Source organism: Megascapheus bottae, chromosome 7 (genome assembly GCF_031878675.1).
Source record: "Megascapheus bottae isolate mThoBot1 chromosome 7, mThoBot2.hap1, whole genome shotgun sequence".
Lineage (NCBI taxonomy): Eukaryota > Metazoa > Chordata > Mammalia > Rodentia > Geomyidae > Megascapheus > Megascapheus bottae.
The window spans coordinates 33,323,690-33,345,770 of NC_143515.1; the positions used below are offsets into that span (position 1 = coordinate 33,323,690).

General features: G+C 49.0%; 1 protein-coding gene across 4 annotated transcripts in view; it reads left to right on the forward strand.

Moving 5' to 3' along the window:
* The first annotated feature begins 217 nt into the window (after positions 1 to 217).
* The window catches only part of Rab11fip5 (RAB11 family interacting protein 5), a 37,300-nt gene continuing 15,436 nt past the window's right edge, over positions 218 to 22,081 (forward strand). For 3 of the 4 annotated variants that reach the window (XM_090336698.1, XM_090336699.1, XM_090336701.1), the window contains exon 1: positions 218 to 839. In XM_090336698.1, coding sequence (XP_090192824.1) covers positions 406 to 839 — 434 coding nt within the window. In that variant the 5' untranslated portion in view covers positions 218 to 405. Of the gene's footprint in view, positions 840 to 14,321; positions 14,432 to 22,081 lie in introns of those variants that run through there. The other variant, XM_090336700.1, reaches the window with a different exon arrangement.

A 22,081-nucleotide genomic window follows, 5' to 3' on the forward strand; every position in this document is an offset into this window, starting at 1 on the left:
AGGCACCGCAGCGCTCTAGGCCCCAGCCCCGGCCCGGGCGGTGCCAGCGCGGAAGCCACGCCCACCCCTCTGCAGAGGCCGCGCCCCGCCCGCGCAGGGAGAGTTCGCGGCGACCCGGGCGGTGGCGGCGTCCCCCGCAGCACTGCCGCACAGCCACGCGGGTCCGGGCCGCGAGGCGGAGCCGGGGGGGCGGGGCTCTGACGTCGCTGCGCGGCCGGCTGCCCGGGAGGCGGGGAGGCGGCGGCCGGCTCGGCCCAGGCCAGCCCGCAGCTGCGGCGGCCGGGTGTGCGGGCCGAGGCGCTGGGAGCCGGCTCCTGACCGCCGGCGGTGCCGGCCCGTTTGTCACTTGGGCCGCGCGGCAGCGCCTGGCCCGGCCAGCCCTTGCCCTCCACCGCTCCTCCCGCCATGGCCCTGGTGCGGGAAGAAGAGCGGGCGGCGGGGCCTTCCCGCTGGCTCCCCACGCACGTCCAGGTGACGGTGCTGAGAGCCCGCGGGTTGCGGGGCAAGAGCTCGGGCGCGGGCAGCACCAGCGACGCGTACACAGTGATCCAGGTGGGCCGCGAGAAGTACAGCACGTCGGTGGTGGAGAAGACCCAGGGCTGCCCCGAATGGCGCGAGGAATGCTCCTTCGAGCTGCCGCCGGGCGCCCTGGACAGCCTGCTGCGGGCTCAGGAGGCCGATGCGGGCCCCGCAGCCTGGGCCCCGGCCCCCGCCGGCGCCGCCTGCCAGCTGGTGCTCACCACCATGCACCGCTCGCTCATCGGCGTCGACAAGTTTCTGGGCCAGGCCACCGTGGCGTTGGACGAGGTCTTCGGCGCAGGCCGCGCCCAGCACACGCAGTGAGTGGGGGTCGCCGGGTGGCAGGAACGGTTGGAGGCCCGGCCGGGCGGGGCTGGCGTGGGATCGAGGACCCAGAACCTCGGCCCGTGAGACCCTGGCCTCGCGCTCCGGGACGCAAACCGACAGAAGTAGTTTTGTGCATTTTGGGGTGATCTTCTGGTCTCCCACTTGAGAGCCGTGGTGGGATTGGGTGTTAGTGAGCCCTGGGACATCTCGTGGAATTTTAGTGGCCCAGGAAAGTTGGGAATGGGATCCTGACACTGTGGGCTATGGGAAATCAAGGAGGGCCTCTGGGTCGGGCTCCCTTTGCTCAAAGAGGACAATAAGGCTGAGAACTGCCGACGCTGCTTGGGTGCCCAGTCCGTAGGGTAATGAAGAGGCTGCCTCACTCAGTGTGTGTGGGTTCCCCTACTGGCTGAGATTGCAGGAGGCACCCCAGCAAACTTAGAGAGCCCCCAGGACATCTATCTTTCGTGTGTTGTGGAATGGGTATCGTGATCTAGGCACGCCCCCACTGTCTCCAGGGTCTCTGGTCTGTCTACCAGACAACCTCCTAAGTAAAGCAAGGAGACCCGTGGGCCAGCTTTCAAGTGGCCCGTCTATCCCTCCTGCCCTGCCCGTAGGCGCAGACAACAACATGGTTAATGTGCCCAAGTAGATCTCCAAGACACTTCCCGGACAAGGACCAGTGGGTTCCGGCATTTATTTGGGCAGCATTTGGCCTCATGTTTAGATCAAGGCTTTGAGCATCATCTCCTGTTTGGGTCTTGGATGGGGTCTAGATGCCAGTTCCCAGAGTCCCTCACCTGCTGTGGATCGTTCAAGTAGCTACATTGTGAGTGACCTGTTTGGTGGGAGTCAGGAGTGTGCCCTAGGGGGTCGGGGGAAAGGGAGAGGAGTGGGAAAGATTTGCTTCAAGGAATGACATTCTCAGAGTAAATCCCAAGGCTCCTCAGACAGTGGAATAAGCCTTCAGTTTGAAGCAGATCCAATGAAAGAAGGTATTTGGGTAGTAAAGTGCCTGACCTTGAGTGTTTTTCAAAACATAACTTGGGAAGGGCTTTCCTGGCTAGGTTGCTGGCTGTTGCCTGGGGCAGGTTCAAGGCTGGGCTATGACCTGGTTTCATGTCCCCTTCACTTGGCCTTTTCCTTCCCTCATGACTTGCTGTTTGGTTGCTGGGTGTGGAATCATGTGGTATAGCTTGGCCCTTATTTTGTTTTTTTTCCTCCCTCTTTCTGTCCTCTGGTTCCTTCCTGGCTCAGGGAGCTCCAGGGGGGTGGGTGTGGGTAGAATGTGCTCCCCTAGATCTCTTCTTAGTCTTTTCTTTTTAAGATGAGGTGCTTGTCCTCATATTAGCTCAGTCTTTCTGCCAGTTTGTCACCTTTAACCTCAGCTACTCTGACCAGGCCTGGTGGATGACAAGTGTGTGTGTGTGTGTGTGTGTGTGTGTGTGTGTGTGTGTGTGTGTGTGTATGTGTTAGGTGAGGGGAGACTAAAAGAAACTAGAAAAAAAATCTAATTTGTTTGGAGGAGCTTCTTCCCACTCACTTCCCCCCCAAACATCCCTCAGTTCTTGCCTTTGCTTTCTTCTTGGCCATAGGATCTTTCTTAGTTGAGCTGGCAGATCCAAGTGTGTCTGTTTTCATCCAAGAACAGGGCATCTGGGAGTTTGACTTCCACCCTTTGATCAGAATAGGAGCCTTAATTTACTTTTAAAAGTCATCTTTTCCAGAAGCATCACTCCACACCCACCTGGCTGCCTTTCCTCTGATGCATTGACCTGGGTTATTTATAGAGCCCTGACGGGGCAGGAGTGGGTGGGTCACTTAGGGTGGACAGAGGAAAAGTCTATGAAATGGGCCTGCTCCTTTATCTCACTGGGCCTAACAGCATGCCCACTGAGAAGAGGGTGAGGCCTTGCCCCTCTTCTAGTTCTCCCTCAGGCTCTAATGGCCGCTCCTGGTGGCATTTCCTGGAGCACCCTGGCATGGGCAGCTGAGGCAGTAAATGAGTACGTTGCTGGGTAGGGAGAGGGCTTCCTCCTCAGCTTTGGATAATGGTGGAAAAAAATGGTATTCACATGTAACTTCAGGAGCTGGCTGTGGTAGTTAGAAAAGGCATATGATGGCCCTCTGTCATCTAGAGACTTTAACTAGGGGATGAGAGGCTTATGAATAAGAGAAGGAGGTTGTGGAGTTGCATCAGACAGTCTCGGTGTCTCAGTTTTCTCATTCTTAAAATGGGCAAAAGTGGGCCTCGGGGGATGGCCTGAGTGTTAGAGTGCTTGTCCAGCAAGCATGAAGCCTGAAATTCAAACTCCCATTAATACAAAAAAGGGGGGTGAGGGACAAGACACAGATGATAGGAGAGATAAAATGCAAATATAAGTGAAGATTTGGTGGAGTTTCTGGCTTGGTTGGGGGTAGGAAACTGCAGCCCTCATATGGAAGATGTCTGCTGACCTTGAAGAGCTTCTCATGTGATAGGAGAACTTAAGAGTCTGGGGAAGCCTTAGGGCCAAGACTGGTGACGGGGGTATGAGAGTTCCCAGGGAAATGAGTTGGCTCTTTGCAGCTTCTCTGTCAGTTGCTCTGCTAGAAGCTGGGTAATCAAGGCTTCACCTGACTACAGCCAATAGCTCTGCTGCTCTCCTCATTGGCAGCCCTGCCTAGAGCCACCCATTCCCAGGGGGAAAGCAGGACAGCCTGCTGCTGGAAAACTTCCAGATTAGATGGGCTTTGGTTCCAGGTCTGTGAATTACTAGCAAGCAGGTTACTTAACCATTTCCCTGTTTCTGAAAGGCTCATGATGATAACCATCTGTTACACAGGTTAAATACAGTACCATCTGTACCATTACTACAGGTCCAGACAGACAGAAGCTTCCACGGTGGCAATTATTGGGGCTTCTCTGGGTCTGGCCAGCTTCATGGGCTGGTGGTGGCTGAGATTCTAGGTGTTCCAGGAGCACCTGCAAGTTCCTTGTCTGTAGAACACTCTTTGAGGTGAGGAGTTGCACGGGAGGCTTCCAAATAGTTCTCAGAACAAAACTGAATGTAGTACTCAGGGCACTTGATCGCGATCTTCCTCCCTCAGTGGAACTGTACCTGGATCCTCATGGTTCCAGTGGGTCTGGAACTGCTCAGATGTCTTTCTGGAATTTATTTTCTGGTGTGTGTCTCAGTGTCTCCCCTCAGCCTTACTCAGTGGGTGTTTGGTTTTCCTCCCTGGCTCCCAGGTAGAGATGGTGGTGGTGGTGGTGATTTGTTAGTTCTCTTGTGCCCATTGGGGTCAGGTGGGTTATTTTGATCCTTCTTGGCCTTTTTGCAGTTGATGTGGTTTATACCCCTAGGGGAATTGCCCTGAGCACATGGGAAATGTGTGTGTGTGGGAGTGGGGGAGCAGCAAGTTTGGGAATGGGAAGTAGGAAATCTGCTATGAGGCCATTTGGATTGGGGAGACCTGCTGTTGGTGCTGTGGGAATGCATCTAGGAGAAGGCAGAGGTGGGAGGGTGCACTTGTGCCATGTGGAGCCCCTCATCTCCCTTCTCCTGAAGCTTAGGTAGAGTGTAGAGTATGCAGACCTATTGGATCAATGGTTGGTTCCTTGGAAACGCCGAGGTCCAGGGTTTGGTGAGTTGCGTGACCAATGAGGAAAACTCATGTAACAATGGTCTTTCTACTGTGAGTTTCAAAGAGACTCAGCCTCTGTCCAGGCTGTACCATTGGGGATTCTAGGGAAGAAGGAAACTCAGGGACCTGTGGCTAGGGAGGACCTAGGTCTGAGAGCAGAGCTTCTGCTCAGCTGCTCATGAGATTCAGAGACTTCTTTTGCCTGAGATGGGGAGGGTCTCTGAGGCACCCTGGGAATTTCAACCCTTAGCCTTGGTGGGATGCATGGCTCACAGGGCTTTCTCCTCTGCTTTCCAGGTGTGAGCTGCTCTTTAGGAAGCAGTCAGGACCACTTCAGGTCCCTGACTCTGGCTCATGCTCCTGATCCAATCTGGGCCTGGAGTAGAAGCCTGTGGGGCTGCTGTGTGGCAGTAGTCATTTGGTGGAACATCTCTCTTGGTTATGGGGCCATTTTTATTTGGGTTGTGTGAGCAGCAGCATCTAGGAGTGAGGAGAATGGTAGGAAGTGTCACCCTTTCCTGCTGGTATGGAAGCTTCCCCTCCCCTCTACATCTGCACTGGCCTTGAGTGGAACCTGGTCACTAGGGACCTGTGGTCAGCTCCATCTCTGCCCTGCTTCCTTCTCTCTGTGGGCAGTTGGGGTCAAGATGCAACTCAGCAGAGCCACCATTCTAGGCGACCTTGCATTCTGTCCTTTTCTTCCAGTGGCTGCTGCTCGATGCTCTTGTTACTGCTGCCATTACAATTTGAGTTCCTCTCTCCTTACTGCTAAACTGCTGGTCTGGCTTCATCCAGATGTTTCCCTGTCCTCCCCACCCTGTGCCTGCGCAGATGATTAACACATTGACGGAATCTGTCCTCACCCTGTGGAAATCAGTTCCCTTTTCTTTTCCTCTGCAGAATGCTGAGCCCTTCCCTGTGCTGAAAAGTAGAATGGTGTCTGTAGCCTGCGTCCTTTGCACACCTGACAGTCCTGCTGGGAAAAGTGGCTGCAGATTGTTTCTTCCCTCTGGAAGGAGAAGGGGCTGGGCAGATCACCAGAGGCCCTGTGTGGGGCCAGGGGCAGCCTCTCAGCCTGCTTGAACAGGGCTCCCAGGGTGGAGGAGCAGTGGGGGAGGGGGCTGGCCAGGGCTGTCTAGACCTCAGACCTTTGCTTCACTTTGGGACTCCAGGACAGGAAGCATAGCCCCTAATCTGGGAATTCCAGCCTCCAGTTGGGGAGAGCTTGATTAGACTCCTGGAAACTGAGGCTGGAGTAGAGGATAGGACATGCAGCCAGTGAAGGATACGATATGATTCTGTGTGCTTCCTGTGAACTGGCAGTAAGGAAGAGATGGCATTTGGGGTCCTGTATCTATTCCAGGATGTGTGTGAAATGCCTGTGGGGTTTTAGTGAGTCAGGAGGCTACTGCTGGGAAAGGGGAGGGTCTGGTTTATCTGAGACCTGGAGGGGCCACTCCTGGGAGATAGTCCAGAGCAAAGGCCAACTGTGGGTCTCTGGTAGGAGGACTGCTTGCTTAGCACAGAGATGTCCCCTGCTGTGGAGGGGGCCTCAGCTAGGGGCAGAGTCTGGGGGTCTAGACAGGGAGGGGATACACAGAGCACACAGGTCCCTGGGTTTCTCTGGGTAGAGGCAGGTCTCTGAGGAGAGGACAGGACCTATTGGATCACCCTCAGAGAGCCCATATAATCTCCAGGGGTCCCTGCCCCTGGGGCACGGTGCACTCTTCTGGTGAATGCTTGTTACTGCCTTGTTAGTCTGGGAATCATTATTAAGGCCTTTCTAGGTCCTCTATTGACCTGAGGACTTGACTTGCATTAGCTCTGAACAAGGCCTTGAGGTGTAGATGCTGTTATTATGTTTTGATAGTACTGGTGTTTGAATTTGGGGACCTCCTGTACCATTTGACCTTTATTCTCAGCCCTTTTTGCTTTTTTTTCAGATAGGTTCATATATATATACAAATATATATATATATATACACATGTGTGTGTATGTGTGTGTGTGTGTGTGTGTGTGTGTGTATTATTTATTTATTTATTTATTTTTTGGCCAGAGTCCTGTCTTAGAAGGTGATCTTCCTATCTAAACCTCCTATGTATGTAGCTGGGATTTTAGGCTCGTACCACCACGCTTAGCTTTGTTGAGATGGGAGTCTTTCCAACTTTTTGTTCAGATTGGCCTTGAACCATGATCTTTCCAATCTCTGCCTCCTCAGTAGGTGGGATTATAGGATATATCACCATTCCTGGCCTATAAAGTTTTTGTTTTCTAAAATATATACAGCACATGGCTAAGTAAGTAAGTATGTGAATCCAGACAGTCTGGTCTCAGAGTCTTTTTATTTTATTTTGTTTTTGCCAATTCTAGGGCTTGAACTCAGGGTCTAGGCACTGTCCTTGGGCTTTCTCAAGGCTAGAAGTCTACCCCATGAGCCACAGCACCACTTCTACCTTTTCTGAGTATGCAGTACTGAGAATTGAACCCAGGGCTTTGTGCATGATAGGCAGGCACCCTACTGCTAAGTCACACTCCCGGCTAGACTGGAGTCTGTGTTCTTGACTGTGCCCCACCTCTGTCTTCCCCTGTTGTTCTCCCACAATTCTATTCTGCACAGAGCCAGGTGCTCAGCAGAAACCATGCTGAGGCCTCCTCCTTGACCTCCATCTAGAGGTTAGCCTTGGGGCTCTGGGCATGACCTGCTTGTTCAGGGTGAGCTCTGGTTTATGGGGTAAGCATAGTTGCTCTGCATACTCTATGGCTGTCTGTCTGAGGGATGGGGGTGTTGCTTGCCCCTTGATTCTTTCAGGGGTGGGTAGAGGCCTGGGAAGCTCTGTTTGGTCCCCAGTGCTCCCCAGTTAGATCAGCCAGTCTGTACAAAGATGTCACATGCTTGCTTCATCAGACAATGCTGCTAGCTCGCCTTCCTCCATAGTGATGTGACATTTGTTCATTGGTTTTTATTTTTGCTTCACTTTTTTTTAAAAGATTTTATTAACATTGATTTTTATATCATATTTCAAATGTCATGTTTAACAAACAAGTATTCAAGAAGGAATTCTATAATTGTGCTTCGCTTTTAAGAAGCCATTATGAGGAAGTTGGAGGTATGGCTCAATTGGTAGAGCACGAGCCAGTGAGAGAAAATGTCAAGTCCTGAGTTAGAGTCCTAGTCTCAGACCAGAAAAAAGAAAAAAAGAAAAAAGTCATTTTGGTCAACTACCATAATCACTGTGCCTAGGTCAGTAGTGGGGGGAGAAAACAATGGATAACTCCTTTCTTAAAAAGATAAAAATGTGGGCCAGGAGTTTGGTCTAGTGGTAGAGTGCTTGCCTAGTATGCATGAAGCCCTGAGTTCGATTCCCTGGCAACACATACACAGAAAAAGCCAGAAGTGGCAGCTGTGGCTCAAGTGGCAGAGTGGTAACATTGAACAAGAAGTGTTCAAGGACACTGTCCAAGGAAGTGCCCAGGCCCTGACTTTGCCCCAGGACTGGCACAAAAAAAGAAAGATGAAAATGTGTTCCAGACAAGATTACACAGAAGGATAATGATTCCATAAAGCAGGGTATGAACAATCTGGAAAGAAGAGAGTGAGGGTGGGGAGTAGGAGAGTGTGAGGAAAAGGGATGCTCTCTAGGATTGGTGGGATCTGGGTGGACTTCCTGAAGGAGGTAGCTTGGAGTGGCAGGTGAGGCCCGATGGGACTGGTGAGTTGGAGGAGGCAGCCAATGTTACTAGATCTGTGTAACTTCCCATAGTGATTCTGTGCATCCACATGCAAACACACAGGGTATTTTCTTCTTTTTCTCTCTGTTTGCCCATATGCACAGTCCCCAGAACACAGCTCTGTACCTGTGATGGGCCTCACTTTCCCACAGAAACATAGGTCATGTGCCTCCATCTGTCAAGGGGCCCTCGAGGAGGGACACCACAATTTAGGTTTGGCTTCCCTGACCCAAGGCACCTGTTTAGGGTGAACTTGAGGTTAGGAGCACATGGGGAGGAGTGGGGGTGCTGTTATGAAGATCCCCTGCAGAAGTTACCTTGCTGGTTCTCTCTGTCCTCCTGGGCAGGGTTGGTCATTGCTGTTTTGGTCCTGGCCATCTCTCTCCCATGGGCTGATGACAGCTCATAAAAAGCCTTTAACAGACAGCAAACCCAGATCTTGATGTGTGGCTGGCCTACTTTTCAGAGTGTGTTTTCCTAACATCACCTCATTTTATTCTTCCCTGAGGGCAGCAGGATGACCCCCATTTTTACAGATGTGGAAACTGAGGTCTCAGGAGGTAGCCTGAGCTATTCATGGCCACAAGGATTGTTAGCAGCAGATTCCTGACCTCCAAGTCCAGTGCATTCTCCCCGACATTGTGCTGTGGGCCCTACACCTTGCTGTGCTGTCTGCTGTGGTCAGACTTGCCTCCTGGCATTCTTCCAGCTTGTTCTTGTATGGATGAGCATGGGGCCTTTTAGAGGCAAGCTGACAGGGGCCGACCTTTGGAGTCTGTGTCCACGATAGACAGATGATGATGGGATGGAGATTAGGGGAATGCTTATACCCAGAAAGTTAGGGTGGGGCTGGGCCTGGTGTGAGGTGAGCTGAGCCAGCTGAACCATAACAGCAGGAGTAATGAGTGAGTGACAGTCTGTCAGGTCTCCAAGGATAGTTAGTGCCAGGCCCGGTCCAGTGTCAGGGGAATTGATAAGAATTATCTTTGGACCTGGTAGGAGACTGTGCCATGCCCTTGTGGCTAGCTTGCAGCTTAACTGTAGAGACAAGTCAAAGAGTGGGTCAGGGTGTGGACGTTGGGAAACACAGGCCTGACACCCATAAACTTCCTGTCTGATGCTGTGTGAGACATAATTCTTTCTCTGCATGGGACTGAGGGGAGAGGAGGGCTAGGGTTGGAGGCCCAGGGAAAAGAAAAGAAAGTTTTCTAGTTGTCTCCCAAACTCTGCTCTGAGGGTAACAGTTTTACTTGTCATCCCCCCTTTTGTTTTTTGCCAATTGTGGGGTTTGAACTCAGGGCCTGAGTACTGTCCTTGGACTTTTCTCAAGGCTAGAGCTCTACCACTTGAGCCACAGCACCACTTCCAGCTTTTTTTCTATGTATGTGATACTGAGGAATTGAACTCTGGTCTTCATGCCTGCTAGGCAAGCACTCTATCACTAGGTAAAACTCCTGGCCCCTGTCATTCCCTTTTATATAACCCATTTTGCAGAGGCAAGATGACTCTGTGTGTGTGTGTGTGTGTGTGTGTGTGTGTGTGTGTGTGTGTGTGTGTGTGTGTGTGTGTGTGTGTGTGTGTGTATGTGTTACTGGGGTTTGAACTCCAGGCTTGCTTGCTGGGCAGGCACTCTACCTACCACTTGAGCCAATCCCCCAGTGCAGAATGGCTTTAAAAAATCTACTTGAGTCAGAGAGAGGATTATAAGAAGGTAACCTGTTTTCCAGTCCTCTGGAATTTGCCCACAATGTCCTGAAGAATCTTTTTTTTTTTTTTTTTTCCTTCCCAGTCTGTGCTTGTGTACTCTGGAGGACCATTCTGAAGCCAGCTAGAGCAGAAAAGTCCATGGGACTCTTCAGTTAACCAGCAAAAAGCCAGGAGTGTATCTGTGGCTCAAGTGATAGAGCACCAGCACTGAGTGCAAAAGCCAAGGGAAAGTGTTCAAATCCTGAATTCAAGCCAGCACAAATTTAAAAATAATCTTTTTTTCCAACTTCTTCCTGAGATTGAAGCCACTTCTATCTCCTTTATCCATTGGGTGGTAGAAGATGGTTTTGTTGTTGTTCATTTGCTTTGTTAGGTGTGGTTTTGCTGTTTGTTTGTTTTAGCAGAGTCAGTGTTGTCCAGTCGGGCCTGGAATTGATGGGCTGATAGGATCCTCATGTCTGCAAGCACTTTACCACTAAGCCACATTCCCAGCCCATGTCTCAGCCTCCTAAATAACCAGGACTACAGGCATGTCCTACCGTGCTCAGCTACATATTCTCTATTTGGACTCTCATAGTAGTTAGATTTTTGAGAAATCCCAGTGACAAATACTTGTGAGAAAATAACTTCAGGGAAGAAGGGTCCAATGACTGATAGATTTCAGTCCAAGGTTGGCTGGCTCCAGTATTTTGGGCCTGGCTGAGGTAGAATATCATGGTGGCAGGGTCTGTGGCAGAGGAAGCTGGTTACCTCATGGCATCCAGAAGCAGAGAGAGGGCCTGGAAGGGGCCAGGGATGAAACACCCTTCATTGTCCACAGAGATATATTTTTCCAGGCCCCACCTCCCAGCACCTTCCAATAATGCTTTTGAATTTCCAATCAATCTCTGGATTAAGCAATTGATAAGTCAGAGTTCGGATTTAGTCACCCCAAAGTGATTTATGTACCCCCTGGGATCTATAGATCACTTGGAGCCTTTCCAGGGTCATTTCATAGCCACATCATAAAAGGTCCTGTCCTAGGTTATGACAATTGAAAGATATCTGCCCAAGCCTGGATGTCAGTAGCAGGGAGAGAGGAAGAGTCCAGGGTGGAGTGACTGCCACAGGGGTGCAAAAAAGGGGTCCCTGAGGGGAAGGTAGGGGTACCCCACTGTTTTTGTCTTACTTCAGGTTGTTTATTATTATTACTATTATTATTATTATTATTATTATTATTATTAGTGGTAGTAGTATTTAGATAGGGTCTCACTGAACTACAACTCTGAATCTCTAGAGTGCTGATATTATAGGTCTATACCAAGCTCACCTCTCATCCCAAGTTTTTCTTTTTTCTTCTTATAATATCAGGATTTGAACTCTGGCTCGAGTGTTTGCTAGTTGGATGCTATCTGGACTTGAACTTGGTACCTAGGCACTGTCCCTGAGCTTCTTTTGCTCAAGACTATTCTCTACCAATTGAGCCACAGGGTCACTTCTGGCTTTTTCTGATTAGTTTATTCGAGATAAGAGTCTCACAGACTTTTCTGCCTGGGCTGACTTCGAACTGAGATCCTCAGATCTTGGTCTCCTGAGTAGCTAGGATTACAGTCATGAGCCACCAGCACCTGGCTTAGACAGGGATGTGTATATGTGTGTGTGTGTGTGTGTGTGTGTGTGTGTGTGTGTGTGTGTGTGTGTGTGTGTGTGAGATGGGGCTTGAACTCTGGATCTGGGCGCTGTCCCTAGGCTCTTTAGCTCAAGGCTACTGCCCTATCCCTTGAGCCCAGCGCCACTTCTGGTTTTCTAGTAGTGAGCTGGGCACTTTATTGCCCAGGCTGGATTTGGACCTCGATCCTCAGATCTCAGCCTCCTAAGTAGCTAGGATTACAGGCATGAGCCACCGTGTCTGGCTAGACAGGTATTTTTAAAAGCCCTAGTTTTGCCTTAAAAACTTTTGGTTGTGTCCTCATGCTTTCTAGGCTAGCACAATACTGCTTAGCCATACTACCAGCCCTTGCTCATTATTTTTGAGGTGGGGTCTCATTACCTGCCTTACATGTACCTATTTCTGCTTCCTGGTGGGGATAGCAGGAATATTGAGAAAAGGGTCTTGTGAATATTTTCTGTCCAGACTGGTTTTGAACCACAATCCCAACAATCTCAGCCTCCCAAATAGCTAGGATTACAGGCATAGTCACTGGTACCTAGAAGGATTTTTTTTTTAAACCTCTACTCTGCACTATTCATAGCCACTAAACACCCGCTTTTCTTATAAACCAGAGTATCTATTTTATTAGTTTATGACCAGAAATGGTTGCTAAGACATAAGGAGTTGCTTAGGCAGCTTGGCTTGGGACCCGCTCTGGGTGTGCTGGCTCTATGTGGTCCTGCCTCTTCTCACTGCCCTGCTGACCCTCTTTCTTCCTACAGTGAGGTGTCCATCAGACCCCATCCTTGTGTGCTGAACCCTACATGCTTTTTACTGCAGCTTCTAGGACAATATCACAGCTCTTTGGCACGATGTTGGAGATTGCCCTCCAGCTGGAGTATCTCCCTGCTACCTTGCTTGCCATTTTTCTATCCACTGTTGAGAGTGGGATGTCCTGTGGGGGCTTCTGCCCAGGTCATTGCTATTCCCTTTCGTCTTTCTGTGCAATTCATTTGTGTGCTTTTGTGGTATTGACCTCCCTCTTTATTTATTTGGCTGTTTTATTTTCCCATCAAGGTGCAGGTTCCACAAGGATACTCTGTTCTTGTTTCTGGCAAGTACTTGGGAAATATTGAGGGGGCCCTGGCTGAGATCTCTTTCCCGTGCCTGGGTGGGGTTTCACTGGTGAGAATCCTGTACTTTTTATGAGGGCATGGTGCTAGTGTGGTGTGAAGCTGATTGTCTGGATCCCATAGGACAGGCTGAACAAGGTGGAAGCGTTCACAGATGAGCTCACAAGACTCTACACTTGGGTAGACGAGGGAGCAGGACCCAGAGCTGGGAATGTCATAGGACAAGAGGAGAAGGCCTTCTCTTGTGTCCTGGCCCAGGACTGACACCAATCGTTTGCAGTTCTGAGCCCAGCATTGGCCGCTAATGGGATGACCACAAGAGCAAGTGATTCAGGGCCTCCTAAATGCTTCAATTTTCTGAAGCTGTTTCTAACAGATTAGTTAAAAAAAAGTATCTGTAATGGCGTTAGCATACAAAGTCAGCAGTTCCATTATAGTCACTCCTTATCAGTCCACATTCAGATTTCCCTGAAATCAGAAATCTTTCTTTGTGGGTGGCTTGTTGAGAGCCAGGTTCCAGAATAGGTACCAGATTGCCTTTCCTTCCCACTTACCACTCTCCTCCCTCTTTGTTTGCCACCATTACCTGGTTTAAACAAAACTGGACTGTTTGACCTTGAGAAGGTTATATACTCTCCCTTTGGAGATCAGTTCCTCACTCTGAGATTGATTTCTCATGATGGCCTTTTCCCAAATTCTTAGTCCTGCACCTTGGATCTCGTGACACATCCCTTCTCAGGTGCCTAGCCTATATCACCTGAGGGAGGCTGAGAATCGACACTAGGTTCTGGGCTGTTACCATGACCCAGCTATGTGGAAATTCCCCATTAGTCCTTCTGTGATTTTTGTGTCTGGGTGGTTGTACCTTTTCTTTTCTTTCTTTTTTTTTGGCCAGTCTTGGGGCTTGAACTCAGGGCCTGAGCACTGTCCTTGGGCTTTCTCAATGCTAGAGGTCTACTACATAAGCCATAGCACCACTTCTGGCTTTTTCTATGTATGTGGTACTGAGGATTGATCTTGGGTCTTCGTGAGTGCTAGGTAAGCACTCAACCATTAGGGCAAACTTCCAGCCCCAGTTCTACGTTTTTCTATGAGCAGAAATCCTGGAGAAGAAAGAGCTGCTGCCTGAAGCTGCTGGGTCCACTGTATCACAGAAATGGCAGGCTGACACACTCAGGACCGGCAGGAAGGACAAGTCTGGGCCATGATTCTTCAGTTGAGTGATGACTTTTGAATGAAAATCTATCCTGCCTCAAGACATTGCCCATGACTGTAGTCACGGCAGGCTGCAGGCCTTTTGAGAGCAAATGGTTTCATGTCTATAGCATCACTTAAAATGGCTCCATGCTGGCTGGAACAGCTGCCTAGAGCAGGGCAGATGTTTTGTATGACGTATTCCCTGATGTGTGCTCTTTTAGGTGTGTGCCTTCTCTTCTGTGTTCATACTTCTGTAGGGAAGCCAGGTGGGAGGGTGAGGCTAGCAAAGGGGAAGGGTGTCAGTGTTTTTCCTCTGTGTACTGGAACTTTACATCCCCTGGAGAACCTCCCAGCCAGCTCTGAGACAGCACAGTTATGTTTACTAAGGGCTTCTTGGCTTTCTCTGCCCAGGAGTGGGGTTGGGTTCTCCAGCTGTCAGCTTGCAGGCTGTTTACTAGTGAGGTGCATGTCTTTTTTAGAAGAGGTGGGGCAGTGGCCGCAACAAGAAGAAAGAAGCTGTGGACTTGAGGCTGGGGCTTGGCTGAGGCCCAGCCTGGGGAGGTAAGTGTGAGTCTGGTGTGGGGAATGTGATCAGAATAGCTCCTGCTCTGGGAGTCACCTTTGCTGGTATGCCGAGTGTTTGAGGGTCAGCAGAACACTGTGGAGTGACTCTGGGGAGCCTGAGGGCCAGCTTTCTGCTGTTCCCTAGGTGTCCTCTGTGTTGCTGGATAGGAAAAGGGAACAGTGCTGTCTTCTGCTAGGAGTTCAGGAGACCAGGGCACCTGGCATTCTGCTAAACTGGCTCCTTGCTGCTCTGTATAAAACGGGGAATTCAGTTCTTTGTGTACCTCAGAGGATGTGGGCATCTGATGAAGCCCAAGGACTACTTAGAATTTGATCTCTAGATAGATAAGGTTATAAAGTATACCAGAGAGACTTGTCAACTATTAAAACATTTATTGAAGAAACATGCTTTATTTTATTTTTTTTTTTGCCAGTCCTGGGCCTTGAGCTCAGGGCCTAAGCACTGTCCTTGGGCTTTTTCAAGTCTAGAGCTTTACCACTTGAATCACAGCACCACTTCTGGCTTTTTCTATGTATGTGGTACCAAGGAATTGAACCTGGGTCTTAGTGCATGCTAGGCAAGCACTGTACCACTAGGCCAAACTCCCAGCCCAAGAAACATGCTTTCTTATTACAGTATTAAATGATATGATCTAGTGGTGCTTGAATAACTTAGTAATTTAAAGGAATGATGACTATAAATATTTTGTGACATCTGCAACTGGTTTCTGATTTCTGGTTTCTCAGTTGCATACTTACAGGTATGACTGCTACATTGTGATTGTAATACAAATTCATTATTGGAAGAAATTCTGAATTTCAGTTACTGATCACGGGAAATAAATATGTAACTTTTTCATTAGGCATGGTGGTACATACCTGTAGTTCCGGGACTCAAGAGGCAGGAGGACTGAGTTATCAGCCAGCCTGTGCTACATATGTATTAATATACTATCTTAAATGAATGAATGAATCATTGGGCATGGTGAGGTACACTATTTGAAGGTAGACATTGAAAGGATTGTGGTTTGGGGGCAGCCTGGGCAAAAATGTTACTGGGACTTCATCTCAGCTAGTGCGTTGGCATAGTGGAGTGTGCCTGTTATCATAGCTACTCAGAGGACCATAGTAGGAAGATCTAAGTCCAAAGCTGGCCTGAGCTCTTCAGCACAAGGTTACCACCCTACCCCTGGGCCTGGGTGCTGTCCCTGAGCTCTTCAGCTCAAGGGTACAACCCTACCTTTGAGTTAAGCCCCACTTCCTGTTTTCTAGAGGTTAATTGGAGATAAGAGTTTCAGGTCCTTTTGTGCTGGGCTGGCTTTGAGTCTTGATCCTCAGAGCTCAGCCTCCTGAGTAGCTAGGATTACTGGTGTGAGCCACCACTCCTGGCTCCAACAACTTTTTTTTTTAACCTAAATTTTAGTTAGAGATTAGTAGAAATAATGGTCCCCCCCCCCATTGTGTTTGGTGGTGCATGCCTGTAATCCCATCACTCAAGAAGCAGAAACAAGAAGATGGAGGAGAAGGAGGAAGGGATGGAGGGAGGGCCAGAGAGCACTTTCGAACAGGGGCAAGCAAGTTCCTGTTAGAGTTTTAGATTAATTTGTTGGTTTGTTGACTAAATATTTGCATATTCACTGTTTAAATGTTGGGGATGCTGAGATGAACAAGAAGGAAGATGCTAAACAAGCCATGTGCTCATTCATCATTCTGCTTTGTGAATGTGAGTTACATTGGCATGTACTGCCAAGGAGTAGAATAAGCTGAATGGATGGTTACAGCTGGGTAACTCCAGGAAGGCTGGTGACCAGAGTGAGTGAGTGAGTGAATTGAGTATGGTGAGCCCTGGCTGTGTCTCAGGCGAACAGCAGTGCAGTAGCGTTGAGGTGTGAGTTCTTCATGGGCTAAGGGACAGTGGGAGGGCCAGGGTGGCCTGAGCGGCATGAGAATGAGAAATACACTGATGCAAACGATGCTGAGGAGTTAGATGTGCATCTCTCTGATTACTGTGGAGTGGGTATGCCAGGTGTGTCCAGGACTGTAGTTTCTCCTGGTCCCCACCATTCCAGTTTCTGACAGGATTGTCCTGGTGCTTGCACAGCTATGTCTGGCAGCTGCCACGCTGGGCCTCCCTAGGTGCTCAGCTTCTCTAGTTCTATGTGAAGTCTATTAGTCTCGCTGCTTTAGCTGAGGAATGTCTCAGGCTAGGTACAGTGACTGGGGGGAGGGAGGGTGCCAGACATGATGACCAAGTAGTCCCAAGTCCACATCAGGCCTGTGGACTTTTGTCAGGCAGTAGGTTTGAGGAGGAGCTTCAGCTAAGAGAGGCCCTTGGAGAGCTTTCTCATTCACACTTCCAGGAATTCTGGACCTTGTTATCTAGTGCTGGGCTGTTCTTGACAAGGTTTTGAATGGCTAAGACAGGACAGAACCCTGGTTCCTTTGCTGACTTCTGTTCTTGGATCACGCACGCACACGCTTGTGTGTGTGTGTGTGTGTGTGTGTGTGTGTGTGTGTGTGCGCGCACATGTGCGCTAGTCCTAAGCTTTTTTTTTTTTTTTTTTGCCAGTCCTGAGCTCAGGGCCTGAGCACTGTCCTTGGACTTTTCTCAAGGCTAGAGCTCTACCACTTGAGCCTCAGCACCACTTCCAGCTTTTTTCTATGTATGTGGTACCAAGGAATGGAACCCAGGTCTTTGTGCATACTAGGCAAGCACTCTACCACTAGGCCAAACTCCCGACCCCCGAAGCTTTTTTTTGCTTGAGATTAGCCACTCAACCACAGCTCCACTTCTGGCTTTTTGGTGGTTAATTGGAGATAATTGTCTTAGAGACTTGTCTACCTGGGCTAGATTTGAACTACGATCTTCAGATCTCAGACTCCTGAGTAGCTAGAGTTACAGGTATGAGCGATCAGTGCCTGGCTTTTTAATCATCACCTTTATCAGAACTCTGTACATTGAGCACATGCTGCCTGGCCTAAGAGAGTTGAGGTGTCCAGACGGGTGAGAGTCAAGGTAGATGCCCTGCAGCTAGGGCAGTTTGGTTACCACGGGTTGGTGATGACATGCTGTGAGGCAGGGAAGGTGTTAAGAGGATTGTTGGATAGTTGGGTAGAATCATTGTCCTTCCTGCTGTCTTGATGAGAGTGTCATTTCAAGAGTCTTAGTTCATTTTAGCATTTTCAATTTATAGAAAGTATTTAAGGACATCCATCCACCCCAACACGTGCGTTCTTCAGGCTTCCTCCTGGGGAGGGATGGCATATATCTAGGGTCAGTCAGCTTATAAAAAGCATGCCCTGCCTTAGGCAGACACAAAGCAAAACAGGATCCTTTTGGTTTCTGCCTGTGCTCTTGAGGATGAAACCAGATGGAGAGAAATGGGTCTCTGACATGCACAGTGACATGGAATCATCAAGAGACGCTCATACAGTGATTCCCATCTGTCATCTGAGAACTCCCCTCAAGTATCTATTCCGTGTAGACCTAAGAGTTAAGTAGGCTTTTGGTAGTGTTTTACTAGCTGTAGATGGATTGATAGATTTGCAGAGAATCCTTAGCTGATGCATGGCAGGTTGGTATGTTCCACTGTAGAGTTCTATGCTGTGAGCCACTATCGGGGTGCGTATCTTGGGGTCTTGCTCATCTTGGCTGGATGTTAGCACTGGTGGAAATGATCGGTCTCTGGGTCCCTGAGGCTAAGATGGCCCAATGGTAGCCTGGAAGCCTTGGAGACCACCTTTCTTTGAGGGAGGAACAGAAATGCTAAAGCCAAAGACCAAAACAGGAGGCTACAGCTCCTCCTTCAAGCCCCATCTCCCCTGTAGCCAGTCTCAGACCTCAAGGAATATTTGGGCATTTATTTAAAGAGGACGCACGTTCTCTTAAAGGCCAGACACAACGCTCAGGAGTTATAGGTCAGGAAACAGAGTAGGGAAGCCGGTGGTTCATGCCTGTAATCCTAGGTACTCAGGAGGCTGATATCTGAGGATCATGGTTGGAAGCCAGCAAGCAGGAGAGTCTGTGAAACTCTTATTTCCATTAAACTACCACTCTCACCCCCCAAAAAAAGCCACAAGTAGAGCTGTGGCTTAAATGGTAGTGTATTAGCCTTGAGGAAAAATGCTCAGGCCCTGAGGTCAAGTCTAAGGACAATACAAGTATGTATACACAAGTGTGTGTATACACACACCAGACAAAAAGAAGTCAGGCTTGCTGTGATGGAATACGCCTGTAATTTTGTATTCTGGAGGCTGAGGCAGGAGGAACTCATGTTCAAGGTCAAACTCTGCCTTAAATGAATAAATAAAAATTTAGAAGGGCTAGGGATGTAAATGATAGTGAGTTTGCTATGTGCAAGGCCTAGGTTCAATCCCAGCAAAGCAAAACGAAACTTTTATTCAAGAGTCCATGGTGTAGGGGAGGTCAAGGGGCCTGTGAGAAGTGATGCTGTGTCCATCTTTTCAGGGAGAGGGCATGAGGAGCCTCAGTCTAGGAGGGAAGCTGCTCAGAGCCCATTTGCTCTGATGACTGCCAAGTGTCTCCAGCTGTGTCTAGCCCAGCCATGTTCCATGCTTGTGGGTGCCACAGTGGCTGTCTGGTTTGGGTAGAAGGAAGCAGGGGCTTTGGAGGATAGGAACATGTCCTTGTGTGGGGCTGTTAGCGGTGTGGTGATGCTATCTCAATCTGTGCGCCTCACCCTTCTTGGGGAAGGCAGGCTCTGGTTAAGGCCTTGGGCTTACACAGTGCCGGAGAGGGTCTGCTCAGTGCCTCTGGGACTGGTAGGCAGATAGGTGATAGCCTCTGGGGTCTATAGGCTGGCCATTCCCAGCCTCACAGTGCTCTGGAGCAACTAAGTGTCTTAGCAATACAGAGCAAAGGCATTTTTCCTCTGGGCCTCTGTGAGATGCAGGTCTAGAGAGGCCGGGATTCCCTGGGAAAGAGCAGGAGATGGTAGGTGACCTTTCAGGGCAGAGGGTTGGTGATACCTTGGACTTCCAGGAGAGAGCAAAGAAAGCTACCCATTGGGAAGCTGAAGAGGAAGACAGGAGCCAGGTTCTTTTTTATCTCTTTTTCCTAATAGCAGTAATACATATTACAGTAGTAGTAATGTGTGCACCTTATAAAAAATTCAAACCAGACAAAAATAGCCGATGTAGGAAGTGATAGTTCCCTGCAGCTGCATACCACAGAGATAGATAGCTGCCATTACTGCTGCTTGTGGAATGTGGCATACTGGCGACAAGGACCGGGACAAGTGCCCCTGACATCCCCTCGGCCCTGTTAATTCCAGTACCTCAGGTGGATTAGGCAGGAAACCATAACGTTCCCTTTGCATCACCTTTCAGGGTTCCAGTTTGGGAAGTGTTGAATGGTCTGAAAAGACTTCGACTGGGTGGCACGCGTCCCTGGAATTCTAGTTACTTGGGAGTGAGAGACAGGGAGATTGTGGTTTGAACTGTCTCAAAAATTAGCTGGGCTCGGTGGCTCATGACTTGTCTCAGTTACTTGGGAGGCAGACAGCGCAAGACTCTTATCTGTACAACTAAATCAGAGGGCCCAGCCAAGGTGGGCATTGATAAAGGAGATAAAATATACAGAAGCAGATGCCAGCTGCTTGGCCCTCCTGCTCCTGTCCCCACACACTCCCTTCCTTCAGCTTGTCTCTCTTTTCTTCTTACTTCCCTGCCCTGGCCTCTTCACCATCCCTCCTGCTGTTGTTCTCTTGAGAGGAAAACCCTGTAGTCCAGCTCACTCTGCTTAGGACATCTGAGGCCAAGGTGAGCACCCAAGGATTAAGTCATGACAAAAGGCTGTTGGAGTTGCCACTGGTATAGGTTTTTTTTGTGGGGAAAAATTTTAAAACAAAAGCTACCACCACTGCTAGACATGGTACTATACTTAAAATACCAACACATAGGAAACAGAGGCTAGAGGATTGTGACTTTGAAGCCTCTCAGTTGTTTGATGCACCTCAAACCACATCAACGAAACCAAACAACCCACCAACTATCCACAAGCCCTTGCAGTGTGTGCTTCTGAGTCTTTGGGTTTTCCTTTGTCTAGGGAAGGATGCCCCTAGTGCTGTGCTGAGGTATGCATGAGTGTGTAGTGTGTGTATCAAAGGGCCTCTGAGCCCTTCAGCGAGCACAGTGAGCTCCTTCCTAAGCAGGCTTTCTTCTGCCCTCATGTTTACCTAGCTGAGCCTGACTTCATGGTGGAAGCTTTCCCCCGGGCACTTGCCGTCCTTAACCTGGTGTTGCTAATGGGGATGGATGTGTTCTCACTCCTGATATATTAGCGTGTTTCCCCTATTGTGAGGGTCTTCAGGGTTTCTTTTCTTTTCTTTTTTTCTAAATGTAAAATGTCAGTACTAGAGTTTGAACTCAGGGCCTGCAGTCTTCTAGATGAGTACTTTAGCTGGGCACCAGTGGCTCATGCCTGTAATTGTAACTACACAAGAGGCTGAGATCTGAGGATCATGGTTTGAAGCTAGCCAGGGCAAGAAAGACCATGAGATTGTTATTATCTCCAACTAACTACCAAAACAAATAAACAAACAAACAACAACAACAACAAAAAACATAAATGGAGCTGTAGGTTAAGTTGTAGAGTGCTAGCTTTCAGCAAAAGAGCTCAGAGACAATGCCGAGGCCCTAAGATCAAGCTCCAGGATTGGTAAAATATAATAAACAAGTACTCTACCACTTGAATCATGTTCTAAACCTTTTTTGCTTTAGATGTTTTTGAAATCAGGTCTTATGTTGTGGCCTGTGTGGCCTGGACTGTGATTTTCCTGTTCATGCCTCCAACAGGCCTAGGATAATATACGGGTAATACGGGTACTACCACATCCAGCTTTATTGGTTAAGGTGAAGTCTTACTAACTTTTTTTTTAGCCAGTCCTAGGGCTTGAACTCAGGGCCTGGGCACTGTCCTTGAGCCATAGTACCACTTCTATCTTTTTCTGTATATGTGGTACTGAGGAATTGAACCCAGGCAAGCACTGTACCACTAGTCAAAACTCCGGCCCCCTTACCAACTTTTTTCCAAGCTTGGCCTTAAACTGTGATTGTCTCAGCTTCCACCTCCCAAGTAGCTGGGGTAGCAGGAGTGAGTCATTGAGTCCAGCCCACAGATTCCTCCTTGTGCCTGGTGTGTGGAAACCTCACAGTGACGTCTGGAGCTCTGTTCATTGTGCTGCATACTGGGGTGGGGGGGGGGAGGGTTGTTCTGTTGCTAGAAATCACGTTTTTGTTTTTGTTTTTGCCAGTCCTGGGCTTGAGCTCAGGACCTGAGCATTGTCCTTGGGCTTTCCTCAAGGCTGGTATTCTACCCTGAGCTACCACACCAGGAATTCGTGCAGGCTAGGCAGGCACTCCACCACTAGGCCAAACTCCCGGCCCCTGGAAATTACGTTCTTAAGGAAATTCTTCTTGTATTACTTTCTTTTATAGCCTTCTTGTTTTTTTTTTCCACAATGCTAATGGAATCTATTTGTTTTTAGAGCAGTTATAGATTTATAGAAAAGTGAGTGGAAAGTATGAGTCCCATATGCCTCTCAGCCCTGCTTGTTTCCCCTCTTGCTAACATCCTGCGTTAGTGTGCACATTTGTTACAGCGGATAGGTGAATACCAGTACATTG